Source organism: Cygnus olor, chromosome 2 (genome assembly GCF_009769625.2).
Source record: "Cygnus olor isolate bCygOlo1 chromosome 2, bCygOlo1.pri.v2, whole genome shotgun sequence".
Lineage (NCBI taxonomy): Eukaryota > Metazoa > Chordata > Aves > Anseriformes > Anatidae > Cygnus > Cygnus olor.
Window position 1 is genome coordinate 106,617,808 of NC_049170.1, and position 13,894 is coordinate 106,631,701.

The 13,894-nt window shown below is 41.9% G+C and overlaps 1 protein-coding gene across 3 annotated transcripts in view; it reads right to left on the minus strand.

The window, feature by feature from the left end:
• RAB31 (RAB31, member RAS oncogene family) overlaps nt 1-13,894 on the minus strand; it is a 64,032-nt gene that overhangs the window by 34,501 nt on the left and 15,637 nt on the right. For all 3 annotated transcript variants that reach the window (XR_005817794.1, XM_040550002.1, XM_040550003.1), the window contains exons 2-3: nt 3,870-3,949; nt 846-927 (exon numbers count right to left, since the gene is read on the minus strand). Coding sequence is in view for 2 of the 3 variants with exons in the window: in XM_040550002.1 (XP_040405936.1) it covers nt 846-927; nt 3,870-3,949 (162 nt within the window). In the remaining variant the exon portion in view is untranslated. The remainder of the gene's footprint in view (nt 1-845; nt 928-3,869; nt 3,950-13,894) is intronic.

The window sequence follows — 13,894 nt, forward strand, 5'->3', positions numbered from 1 at the left end:
TGTGCATGGATTTTTCCATTTCTTTTAAATTTCTCAACATAAATGTAGGCATAGATTAAGAGAACTCTACAGTCAGCCTGCTCTAGAATACCACTGCCATTAAGCCTATTAAAAGAAACAAATGACCAAACAGGCGTATATACAATCAATATGAAAGATTGCCCATCATTTCCATTATGGCTTTTTTGAAAAGCCAAAGGAAAAGCTATTTAATTTGAGCAATTCACTCAACCCACTTGGGGAAAATTAAGAAAAAAAAATAAAATCAAGACACAAACCCTACATGGTTCAGGTTGCCAGTGTTAATCTCAAAACCAACACCAGCAGACAGCTTGTGCCTACATTCAATATCCCAGCTCAGGACAGCCTTGGAGTCACCACCAGCTTAGCCAAGTGATTTCCAGTGTAAATGAAAGCTGCCACATATAAGTCTCAAGAAACAACAGAAGAATTGCCCAGCCTTCAGGCACACCAAGCTGTGGCAAGGAAAGTGGCCACCAACTCATGCAGCTGCCCTTAGGGATCACGGTGTGGGCACAGGTAATGTCTGCAGGCTGAGGCACAGCTCCATCATGAAACCAGAGCTGAAATCCACAGCCAGCTTTTCTTTTAGGTCAGTTGTACTGTCAGCCTGCTTCTGCATTTTCTCCAGCCGAGAAATGGGAACCTGTTTTACAGTGACTGCCAACCACCTACTTCACAGAACCTTACAAAAAAATTCAGCAGATTTACACTTGCAAAGTCTTCTTAAGATGAAAAAAGGTTGTGTTGTTTTTTTTTTTTAAAGTGAGCAAATGCATTATGAGACCAAGATAACAAAAATGTACTGCACAGTTAATACTCACCCGCTCCTGACCAGCTGTATCCCAGATCAGAAATTTATGAAGCTCATTCCCACAAGGCACAGTTTTAGTCATGAAGGATGCTCTGAAAAGAAGAGTAGGGGGATCTCACTTATGGTTAAAAGAAGGAAGCAGCATAAATCCTTTACATGAGTGACATTGAATAAAAAATACCTACAGATCTTAGCCAGTTCTGCTGGGATAGACTACATGTAGGGAGCCACCAAAACTTTGATAAAATGCCTACAAAAAGAGAAAAGCCTCTGTGGTTCAGAGGGCTTATGAGCACAGGAACGCAAACGCTCCTGCCACTCACACTCTGATGCTGCTGCCACCTGTCTCCATCTTCTTGGTGATGCAGACCTGAGAATATGTCAGTCAGCATCATACCAGGCAACAAATGCATGAATTTTCAATTAAATCTAGGAGGATGGTCACGAGCATTTGATCAGTAGGGAACAGACAAGTCACCTGCTGAAATGCACAGAGTAAATCAATTAAATAAAGTTCTTCCCCCTCTCAGCCCAGATGAAGAAATCTTTGTCGCTTCTTTTATTTTTTGTAGGAAATGTGATTTGCCTATGGTTTCATAGCGTGACTTTTCTTCTATTAGGAAATAATTTTTTAGGCTTTTTCTACATTAGAGCATTTGAACTGAAAGCTGGATGGGAGAAACTGCCAAACTCTGGTAGATTTTTTCCCTCATGCTATCTGGACACTGCTGAGCAATTTCTGCTGCAAAAACTTTTTTCCCAGCTCATAAAGATGCATTTGATACAATACACTGTCATTACAAAAGCACCAAATTATATCAAGGACATATGACTGATCAAAACATCTCCCGAGAATGATATACAAGAGTTCTTCTCTACAGCCATCTGCAAATTGTATGAATTTAACAATGCTGCACTGCATACAAAAATATTAAGGCAAGCAAACAAATAAATAAAAAGTAGCATTTTCTTCGGTTATTTTCAGGGTGTGTGCTTTCAGCTGTCGTTCTTCTACTCCAAGTATTAAGCAACACTTCACAGTTCCAAAAACAGGAACTTCAGAGCCTCAGCAGCTACTGTAGATTTCAAGGACTGTATATTTAAAACTTTTGATTAATTCTGAAAAAATAATGACAACAAAAAACTTATCGACATAGTCATCCTACACAGACAAGTACTATCATCTGCATGCAAACTAGTCTTCACAATTTAATCCTCAAATAGAAAAATATTTTTCCTCTGTTATCACAATTGTGAAAATTAAAGGATTTTTTCCCCATTTGAGCAGAAGACATTTACTTGGCAACAACAACTACTTGGGGAAAAACGCTGATGATGACACAGAAGTGAAGAACCACTCAAGTTTCCATCAATTTCTTCACTGCCAACAAGTGTCCTTCAGTCAGTAATGTTACTCATTATGTGCTTGCTTGGTTCCCTTCTCTCTGCCCATTTTTCTCTATTCATTACAAGTGGGAGTCCAATATTGCCCTGGAATTTCAAAAAGTTCCTCTGCATTCAAAAGCAGAGGTTTGAAAGAAATCTTCCAGCCCTCCAAACACCTCTCAAAAAATTACCCATCTTTCACAGAAGATTTAAAACAGCTATAACACACAAGAAAGATCAGCCTTTCCACCCAAGTTACTCCTTTGTGAACATCACATATTCAATTCCTCTCCCATAAAAGATCAAGAATTTTCAAATTTTTCCAGGTAATGCTGGACTTGGCAGATTTGTCCCTAGGATATTAAACAAAAAAAAAATGGAATTAAAATGAGCTACAGGACTAATATGCTTCTGATGGTCTGAAATGCAAAAGCCTGTCAGTTTTTATAAAGAGCAGGTGTGAATTATACTTTGTTTAAATTGCATTATCATGTCTTTTTCAAAACAGGGACAATGTGACATCCTAAACCCAGATGAAAGCACATCCACACCTGGGAACAGGCACTGTCAATATCATGGTCCAGCCTGACAGCATGCACAACTTAGGAACATTAAGGGTTCCCCATCATTCTTCTGTCACCACTCAGCCATGGGATGTCCTGGTCATTGTGCAGATCATAGCCTGTTTGGGTTGTTAAGCTCCAAGGATTAGATCTGATACCTCATTGACCACTGGGAACTAAAGTAATTTTAATCCTAAACTCTTATGATCAAAGCATCATCTCCCATGGGAAGTTCTTGATGAGTAAGAGACCTAAGATGGGTATAAGACAGGTGAAGAAAAATGTGATAAATTAAAAAGAGAACAGTAAAAAAATGATTCATAGGATTATTTAGGTGTTATGGGCTCACTAGGAACTTGCAGGGAAAAAAAATAAACAATTATGGGGTTCTTTTTCTGTTCCTTTGTGTTCTTGGAAATCTGAAGTATCTCTATGTTTACACAAACACAAAAAATATCAGTTTAGCCTCAAGTCCTATTTCTGTGAAAACCAAAGCAACTAGCTTTTACTTACAGAGATTTCCCAATTGTTCTGCTGCATGGAAAGTAAACAATAGTACATGTAGCATTCACCCATTGTCAGCTCATATACATATAGGCTCTCTCTATATGAAAATATATAGAGAGAGAGACGTATATGTCTATAACAAACATTTTACCATATTATACCATACACCGGACCATGCAAAGGGTGAAAGGAACAACACCTGGAAGCCATGGCCATGCCCAACACAGGTCAGTAGAGGTCCTGGGCAGCTTCAGCAAAGAGGTGATTTCAAGAGACATCATTCACGTGAGAAACAAGGCACAGCTCTGACACCCTCTCCATCAGAGAGCACATGGCCATAAAGTAAGTTGCAGCCCACTTTGTGTTCCCAGAACAGGGAGAGCAGAGCAGAGCTGGTTTGGGCAGCCCCAGGCTCTCTAAGCAGGTAACACAAGCGGAAAGCCATTCAAGGAGACTAAAGGGTTCAGTGAGATTGGCAAAAATGCAGTGTTCAGAGCCCCAAAAGTAAGGAGAAGAGAAAGTAGCTCAGCTGAGGGCAGTGTCTATATAAGAAAAGTGATATTATGCAGGGTACTTACCCAATAGTAGGACTAATATTGTGATCAAAGTGGTCCTGGACGAATCGACAAACAATGCTTGATTTCCCAACCCCGGTATCCTGAAATTAAGGAAAAGTATGACAGTGAACTCAGGAGACCTTAGTTATCTGTATTTTACCTGAAGAAATAGTCAGATATTTTCTGTGACATTTTTTTTTTCTAGTGGTAAGTGGGGCAGGTGAAATAGTTCAACAGAAAAGAAAGCACAGGGATTATTACTTTTTTAGCGTCAGAATTATGAAAGGTTCTCCCCATTCCTCATCCCAAGACTTCCCTCTCTTGAAGCCTTGTATTTTTGGGGTGCATTTATATTCCTGTTGGAAGGAGTGCAGTACTTCGAGCACAGCCATTTACTTGTTAAACAAAAAAAAAAAAAAGATGCACTTTCGAACACAGGGTGCATTACCCAGCAAAACCATGCGCCAGAGAATAATTTCATTCAGGCCTGTTGAGGTATTCAGGTATTTTTGAAAAGGCAGGAATCCAAAGGGCCGAATCCCCTGAGACGTGCAGCTACCCCTGTGCCAGCTGTGCTGCTGGACTGGGGTGGAGCAGCGCTGCTTTAAACGCGACACAACCTGCTCTCCACACTGCGATGCAGAAGGCTGCTTCGACTTGCACTTATTTCCCCACCACAATCAATAAGCAAAGATAAGAGCTGAAATCAAATGCAGAATCCCTCCCAGACGAGGGGTAGGATGGGGAGAGGAGGAAGGGAAGAAAGCTTGACATTACTCAGAATTACTATTTTAGGCATTTAAGATATGAGCAACTTCCCCCCAAAGCAGCATTTTTCATGTTCCCTCTGCTATCCTGAGAAGCTTTGTATGTTAGGTAGCAGAATATAAATACAGAGAATTACAAAGGAAGGGGAATAGCAATATCACTGTGTCTCCCAGAGAAATGCAAAGAGCCTTCTTAGAGACTAAGAGGATGCCAGGAAATCGATCCTGACCTTTCCGAGACATCAGCGATGACTGCCCAGGGCCCAACCCAAGTCACTAAAAAGTCTGTGGAAAGCTTTCTATTAATTTCATTGGAACTAATTGCAGAAACTCATCTGACATCCATTTGTTTCTGCATTTTAAGACATTTGAGTAACTTACACAAATTTATCAGAAATTGCCAAGACAAGACAGCAGTTTGACAGCACTACGTAACTACATTTAAAAAGAAAAAAGCCTTTGCCTCTCCCGTAATCAATTTTGTCATTTTTATCTTTTTTTCAAATATGAAAGAAAAAGGATGCCAGTATTTAATTTCCTTCCTGTGTTTAAATGAAACTATAACACCACTGCAAGAAATCTTTATATACTGCACTTATTAGAAAACCATCATTTCAACTCTCATATTTAATTCAAAGCTCTCCTTAGTCAGCTTAAAAGCCACAATAAATGCTTGTGCTACAAAGACAGTTGTTTATCTACCGTGTTCAATCGATAGAAAAAAAAAAAGATCAAAGAGAGTAAGTGTTTAAAACCAGCCCTGTAGCCTTTGATCAATAGCAGAAACACATCCTATTGCTTTTCCCAAATTTTGCCTTCATTATCAATTCCAGATGACATTTCTGTATAATTATTAGACCAGGATAGCACAACACATTTTTAAAAAGACAATTCTCTGTGCTGAAACTGAGAATCTAATTATTATTCTGGATTTAAAATGCTGTGGGGAAAAAAAAAAAAAAACTACCACCCACTGAATGTGAGGAATTATGTTTCCTTCTTGTGGGGACGTAGTTTCTGCCACTGCATTCGAAACTAGATATTGCTTCGTGTGACCTGATGGTACTTTAGTTTCGTGTACTTTTTTTCTGCTCCCTTGATGGGTCACTAAGAAAGGCAACTGCAATTACATCTCTTAAGCAAGAGGAACCCAGTCACCAGCAGGGACGTGACATCCACACGCACGGATTAAAGCCCAGCTCATTTAATGGAAACTCCTGCGTCTTCAACTTCCAGTTCATGACTCCTGCTATCATTTCATGCTAACGTTAACTGAACTTCAGAAGTTTCTCTTTCCCTCACATCTCTCGCAATGAGCACAGCTAAAGTCAAGCACATGCCAGCTATGTTGTTTGCCCTCAAATACCTTACAGGCACCCTCAAGACTTCGCTGCTGTGGTTGCTTTGACTAAAGAGAGGCCAAAATTTACCCTTGGTCTAACTCCAGTGAAACCAGTGGACCTGGACCACCAGTGAAGCCAGCCTACACTTTCCAGGAGCAGTCAGTTTATGGCACAAAGGGGTCCAGCCGAAAAAGCCCTCCCATCTCATTGCCTCAAGGGTCTGAATGGCCAGCTACCCGAGCATTATTAGAGCCCAGAGGGGAAGGGAATGAAACAGAGAAACCTTCCTACTTTAGGCAATGAGTGTCATTCTACTGCTGAATTTAAAGCTGCGCAGAAAACTTTCAGTTCGCAGTACCGTGCCCACAGGCATCAGGTAAAACACCCACCTGCCCGAAAGCAAAGCAAAGCACGGTGCGTGGACCTTATGCAACAACTTGAAAACTTCGTAGAAATCTTTTACTGCTAATCGGACCTTATATTTTGCTGACAATATTTAGGGAATGACTTTCCAAGTAGCTCTCACAAAAATGAAAGCAAGCATGGTTGCTTCAAAGAAGTAGAAACGTCATTCACTTCTCAGCAATGCATTCAATTTAACCTCCTCACTACAATATGCAAAGCATTCCTGCTACCACCTGCTTTGTTCTTTGCTACGTGGTCTTTCCCTACATATATTCATTTTTCTAAAATGTGATGAGGATGATCATCCTTGTTTTGTTTCTTTTTCTTCAAAGGGTTATAACAGACCTGTCAAGCCACATGCCTTGCTAACACTCATGCTTGTGGATGACTTCTTTTTTCAGTTCTCAAAGTTCTGATGTTCACCAGCTTTTACATCCTTTAATCTGGTTCTTTTGTTTCACTCCATTGGTATACATATAACATCAAACACACACCAAGGAATAAAATTTTGGCCTATACAAAAGGTCACAGCAGTACTGAGCTGAGCGGATTTGACAACCTACAGAAACTGGGAATACGTCCTGAGGGATTATGTCACACTTTAAGGAACAGATCCTGTAATTCTTCTGAAGAATCCTGATCCATGGGAAATCCGAGCCAAGGGTTTCAGCACTATGTAATGCACATGCAATGATGGGGAGCATACCACCCCATGGAAGGAACAGCAAGCAAGAAATATGTCTGTAATGACGACTCTGAGCCGAGAGTCCTGATCCTGATGCATTAGCAGTGACTGAGGCAGGCATACGCAGTCATTTGCATTGTCAGAAGAACAGTTGGATGAGTCACTCATGGGACCAACCGCATGTTTGCTTTTCTCCTTTCTTCTTCACAAGCCTCGTAGCACATTTACAAAATTTCAGTTATAAACTGCATTGTACTGAGATGAGCCAAAGGGGTGGGGTGGAAGGAAAGGAGTAGAAACGTAATCCACGGTAAGCAAACCGCTGTTAGTTCACTGAAGTGGCCACAACTTCAGAACCTCCCCCGGTCTGCAAAATGGATGTGAAAATCTAAAGCAGCATCAGATGGTTCTGATAAATACAAGGAACCAGCACAAGCATGACCGATTCTTGATTTTTTTGCTCCATAAACCTGAAAACACATTCTCTACTCCTCTGAAATCCTTTAACCACAGATTGAGGCAGGAGGATTTTAAGAGCGCCAGAGCAGAAAGCAACATGCCACAAAGCTCGGTGCTTCCACCCACACTCCTGCTCACAGAGAACCACCCCATTTGGCTCTTCTCTGCTCCCATTACTGTAAAGAAGATGAGGCTACATTTCAAGCCAGCAGAATTACAGGATGCTGGCAACTAATCTGCAGGCAAACAACAACCGAGATGCTGATTTCTTCTGGCTGATCCACAGCAGCACACGAAAAAAAAAAAGTTAAAATACGAGCCGTATATATTAAAAAAGAAAAGCATTTTCTCATTACAAATAGGCAGTGGGTATATTCCTCTATCCACTGTTCCAGATGTGTGCATTCTGGCAGGGGAGAAAAAAAAAGAAGAAAAAAAAACAGGAAAAATTAGCTCTTTAATTAAATATGGATGTCTTGTTTATACCTTTGCACCACCGTAGGACTCAGTCCTCGAAGCACTTTTCCATGTGGAATGGAGCTATATGACTCCGTAAACACATCCCTGATTAGGGCCTTATTCTTTAGCCCAGATATGTAACAGCTTTTAATAGATTCAGACGGGTCAAGCCCTTTTGTGCTGAGCAAACTAAATTCTTCATGTAAATTCTTTCCACATCTGAAACAGAATAAATGGTGAATTCACAAAAAAAGTCCATGCATTCTGTGACTGATGACTAAACAGTAGTCCTATAATTATGCATACTGCTGCAACAGCTATTTTATTCTTGACAGCACAGAATCCTTCTGTGCCATGTTAACACACTGGGCTTTTTAATATATGTAAAATTAGATAAACCATGCAAAAAATCTTTTATGACCCTAAGATTTTGGAAATGCAAATAGAACAAGAATACTATACGGTATTTCACATGAGGAAATGGCATGCTAAAAACAAACATACTGCAGAAACTGTCTTCTGTCCTCTACTTGCAAAGTAAGAAGAAAGAAAAAAGAACATCTGGTTTGTAATCACTACAGATCTCATGACTAACTTCCCATTTCAGCTTTAAAAGAGGGTTCAGATACCCTGGCGACGGGTGCCATAAAAATCTGCACTGAGAAGTAAAGGAGAACTGATCTCTACAAAATACCGATCAAACACATGGCTCCTTTGGAGGGATGGAAGTTTTCCCATCAATTTAGACAAATCCAGGATTCAATCCAGGGTATTTCAATTTGTATAAATTGAAAATGTCTGCCCTTCCAAAGCATTTTTTGGTAATAACTAAGATTCATTCAGACGTGGTCTAGAGGCAGATGTCTCATTAGAGCTGGCAGGGTTTAACATGAGTCCTGCGTATCGCAAGAAGAATGACCATACCTTAACAACCTGCAGGGTATTAATACTAAGTGCTCAGAAAAAAAAAAAAAAAAAAAAAAAAAAAGCAAGTAAAGCATATGTTATTTTTCAACAGTAACGTTAGAAACTTTTGAAAGGCAAAACTCTTTAACCTTTTCTGTAAGCAGGAGGACTTGAAGCATGCCCCAAGTGGCTTCTACTGCACTTGGTGTGACCGCCCCTACACCTCGCACGGGAACACATCTGCCCTTCAGATCCAGTTGCTGCCAAAGCTCCCCAAAAGCTCCCCACACTGAAAAAGCCAGGCTGCAGACAGAGGGCAATACCAGCAAGCTGTTGAGGTGCACTAAGTGCATGCACCATAAACAGCCACGGTCAAATAAGGCCACTAAGGGTCTTGTCAGTGTACCTTCCAGTGAGGTAATGCTGCCTTGTGACATCTGACAGACACAGAGAGGAGGGGAAGGGGAAGAAAAAAAAAATAATAAAGGACAGATCAACATACAGAATAAGGATACAGTCAAAAAGCAGTACTGTTCTCATGGAAGAGGATTTGCTCAGAGACGAAGCTAGCTGCTCCTTATTATTGGAATAAAGAACAATTCCTGGCTCCCAGTCACATATTCATGCCAATGGACAAGTTTCTTGGCCGGTTTCTTACTAACTGAAAATAACAGAGAAGCCAGTTTATGCTCAAGATTTCCCATTAAATTCTCCCTTTTTGTTACATGCTGACCTGACTCCTGCCAGCACCACAACAGATAGCAAGGAGAAGTCCTTGCTTTGCTGACTGCAGAACTACCAGTGTTGAAGTAATTAGGATGTACAGATGAGAACACTTAAATTGGTATGAAGTTTTCAAAAAAGAGAAAACTGTTCTTTATCATCAGTATATTTAATATTTTTAATACAAAAGAAGGCGCTTAAAATCTCTGCAGCTGGCCGGGCAGATCTGAAGTACAGAGATATGGTTTAAATTTTAGGGAAAGAAAAACAATCAATGAGTCTTAAACAAAAAAAAAGGCAGAGACCTTTCATTTTAGTAGCTCTCCATACTGCAGCTGGTTTGGACTTGGCAGTTCAGCCTCTGCACATTAAAATAGCCGCTCTTTCCACTGTCAGAATTGGCCATGATTTAGTTTTTGATTTACAGCTGAATCCCCCTGGCCCATTCCCATTATCCACAGCAGGACTTTGATGGAATTTGAAAATTCGCAGCAGCGTAATCACATCGCAGTGCTGCTGGATGGCTGGCATTTTATTAGCTATCATCAAACAAATTGCTGGGCCTGCACTATCAAGTATTGGCAGGCTTCTGCAGAAATGTATGCTCAGCTCTGGTCAAGCCTGGTATCTCGGAGGAATGTTGCTCCTCATGCAATGACTGGCTTGCAGCACTGAGATATCCAGCCTGCATCTTTGCTGCTTGCAGAGATGCTAGCCCTTAACCCACAGGCATGTGGTATGGCTGAGGACAGGAATATTGCTGTCTTTTAAACTCCAACGGAAGGTAAAAAAATCCATGAGCTGAGCAAAAACAAACAAACAAACAAAGCTTTGCTATTTGCAGCCTGCTTTATAGTGCTGCGTGCCTGCCATTAACATTTCAGTCATTACTCAGAAGATCAGATGCAAGCAGCATTGCAATATTTTCCATGTCTTACTAATCCAGTTACAGCTGCTCTGGAAGGCTGTGGCAGGCAGCTTGAAGAGCATCTGAAACTGGCTTCGGGTTTTTATTGACTGTATGAACATACAAGGAAGAGTTATGCACAACAGAATCCTGATCACAGTTTCCAGGGGCAGTATTTGAATCCAAGAACCATCTTACCCAGTAAACTTCTGCTTGCCTTAAACATATCCTTTGTCCTTCCCTGTATTTGGGTATCACTTACTTGTCTGAAGACGCTGCAGTAAGGAGAAATAATATCTTTCAGGAGACCCGGGTTCAGAGACACCCCTGGGACTGAACTGAACCTGCCAAGCATCAGGCTTGCCCCAGCAAAAACGCAGGCACTTGCTGAGGGGTGGTGTCTAGGAAGAAGTGCAAATAGCTTCTTGCTGGATTCAGTTTTTCCATCTGCAAGACGTATCAAGTGAGCAAACGCCACCGCTGCATAAGCACATAGATGAAAATGCAAGAGCAGCCCTCAGACTGACACAGGGGCTCCCAGCTGCTTTGGGAACATAGAACTGCCTGTGACTGTAGGCTGAGCCAGAGGAAAGCGGGCTGAGGTGTCCTGATGCCTTGCTTCCGTGGTCCAAAGGACACACGCCTCATTCTGGCCACAAATAGTTTTTGTGAATTCTAATTTTCTGTACATCCCTGTATGGCAAGAAATAGGTTATTTCCACGATGAGCAATCTGATCCTCAGAGAAGACCCTTTTCCTGTTGATTTGCTGGGAGCCACCTACCAGAGCTCAGCGCTGGGCTGTGGGTGCCCTGCTGCCCAAAGCAGCAGCATGGTTTTTCAGCCCTGGATCCGAGGCTTGTGCTTCTCCCCTCATTCCGCTCACCACCTTTAACTGACTTTATTTGTTACCTCGGGTACTCTGAAGGACTTGCACAAGCCCGGCAATGTGCCTCTGCAACAAGAGCTCCAAGCAACACCAGACAATTTTACGCCACCGGTGGCGTACTGGACACTCTGCAAAGGTCCGGGGGATACTTGGTCACAAAGCAAATTCTCGAAGGGAAGAACTGGAAGCAGAGTCGGCCTCTGGGACCATCAATGTGCTATCGTGCATTTCCCAGAATGAAAGGTGTTTGCCAAATGAACAGGAACATGACTGCTGAGTACTGGAGTGGAGCTCCTTGGCATCCATCCCAGCACAAACACCCCAATCTCGATGCAACTGGGTTTGTAGGGGCAGGGTTATTCTGCAGCTTCTCATTGTTTCAGTACAAAACACCACAGCTCTTTGGGTCATTTGTCAAGAACGTCCCTGTTTGCATTTCTGTTTCTCATACACTCTTCCCTAAACTCATTATACGTACTAATATCGGTCTCTTAAGTAAGTGGGTATATTACTCCCATGAAGTTAAGATGGTCTGCGTCAATTCTCCCACAGCAAAAACTACTCCTAGTCATCATTTTTAATTGCTAGTGTAATTTCAGGCCCATGCTGGTGTTGTGGAGCATGAAATAGCTGCAGAGTAAGGCTTTATCCTCTGGTGTGCATTAGAATTAGATCAATTCCAACTCCCTCTACAGATAGAAAATGCACTGCTTGTTCTCAGAGATGCTTTTCTACTCCAGCCAGGTCGGTCTTGTTATATTACGGCACAATCCTTCCTCCTAGTGTTGCAAGGACTGTGTTTGGCACTGGAACTTTTGGCTCTGCTGGTCTCAACTCACCAGCTATTAAATGAAAATAGTAATGACTCGATTTTACCTTCTAACTGCATTATGAGCATTTCAATCTGTGATAGTTCCAAAGTGTTCAGATGCTACAGTGACAAAGAGCCACTGAAGTGCCTCAAGAGATAGCCAAGTGCTAAGTGAGTTTGTTTGGTATCTTTATGCACCCTCACTACCACCTGTATATCCTAATAAGCATTTTAAAACCGAAAAGTATCTGCTGGCCAGGCTTTAATGCTATCTGATCTCTGAGTCTATAATGTACCATCTGATCCCTTCTCTCTATTTGTTTTCCTTTTGCCCACATTGATTAGTAAAATGCTTACAGCGACTGCCAATTCTGCTTTGCCTCAAAGCTGGATGTCCCTACGGTCCTATCCACCTCTCCCGTTCCCACTCAGCCGTCATAGCAAAACATCTGCTGCCAGGTTTTGGCTCCCTTACCAATGTGATTATTCAGCATGTGGTTTCCTTTCACATGCATCCTGCACACATCCTACTGTGGAATTAAACTCGGGCATATACAGCTCCTCTGCTATCTGCTTTACCAGGAGCCAGCCAAATGCTGTCCTACTTGTTCTGCCATTTTGCAGATTTTCTCTGGAAGCTAAAAACTTGCTATATATTCACTGTGACAGTTTCTCTCAATTGCTCTCCACCAGGTCCTAGCTCGGTAATCTTCTAGAAACAGAAAACCCTAATGCCTGAGTTTCAAATACACCTTCTTTAATATTTTGCTGCATCCTTTTCCTTTCTCATAAAGGAAAAAAAAAAAATGTATTTCCAACCTTCCCCCACCCCTGGACTGCAATATTAAGATCTCTCCATCTATCTACTTTTACCAGAGATGTGCCCAGAGACCCCAAACAAGATCATGGCCGGCCTCACTAAACTAGAAAGTACAAAAGCAAACATAGACAGCCAAGAACATTTTGTCATCCTGTCAAAGTGATGTGCTTGGTCAGAGAGGAGAGAGACTGAAGAGCAGCTAATGTCTATATAGGAGCTAATTGTAACAATAAATTCACTTTCATAGCAGCGTTCATATGCAAAGATATGAATGCTCCTAGGAAAGTGAATTTATTGTTGGAGCGGGTCCAAAGGAGGGCCATGAAGATGACCTGAGGGCTGGAGCACCTCTCCTGTGAAGAGAGGCTGAGAGGGTTGGGGTTGTTCAGCCTGGAAAAGAGAAGTCTCAGGGGAGGCCTTATAGTGGCCTTCCAGTGCCTAAAGGGGGCCTCCAGGGGAAAAAAAGCTGGGGAGGGTCTCTGTCAAGGTGTGTAGTGATAGGACAAGGAGTAATGGCTTTCAACTAAAAGAGAGGAGATTTAGACTAGATATAAGGAAGGAATTCTTCACTCAAAGGGTGGTGAGACACTGGAACAGGTTGCCCAGAGAAGCTGTGGATGCCCCATCCCTGGAAGTGCTCAAGGCCAGGCTGGATGGGGCTTTGGGCAACCTGGTCTGGTGGGAGCTGTCCCTGCCCATGGCAGGTGATCTCTAAGGTGCCCTCCAACCCAAACCATTCCGTGATATATAATATTATATGAAACCAAGCTGTATCCTAGAGAGCTGGCAAGGTTATTTGGCATTACCCTACTGTCATAACAAGGCCTCCAATCTCAAGTGTTTCATGCTAGGTGGGAGACATGGAGAGTTGCT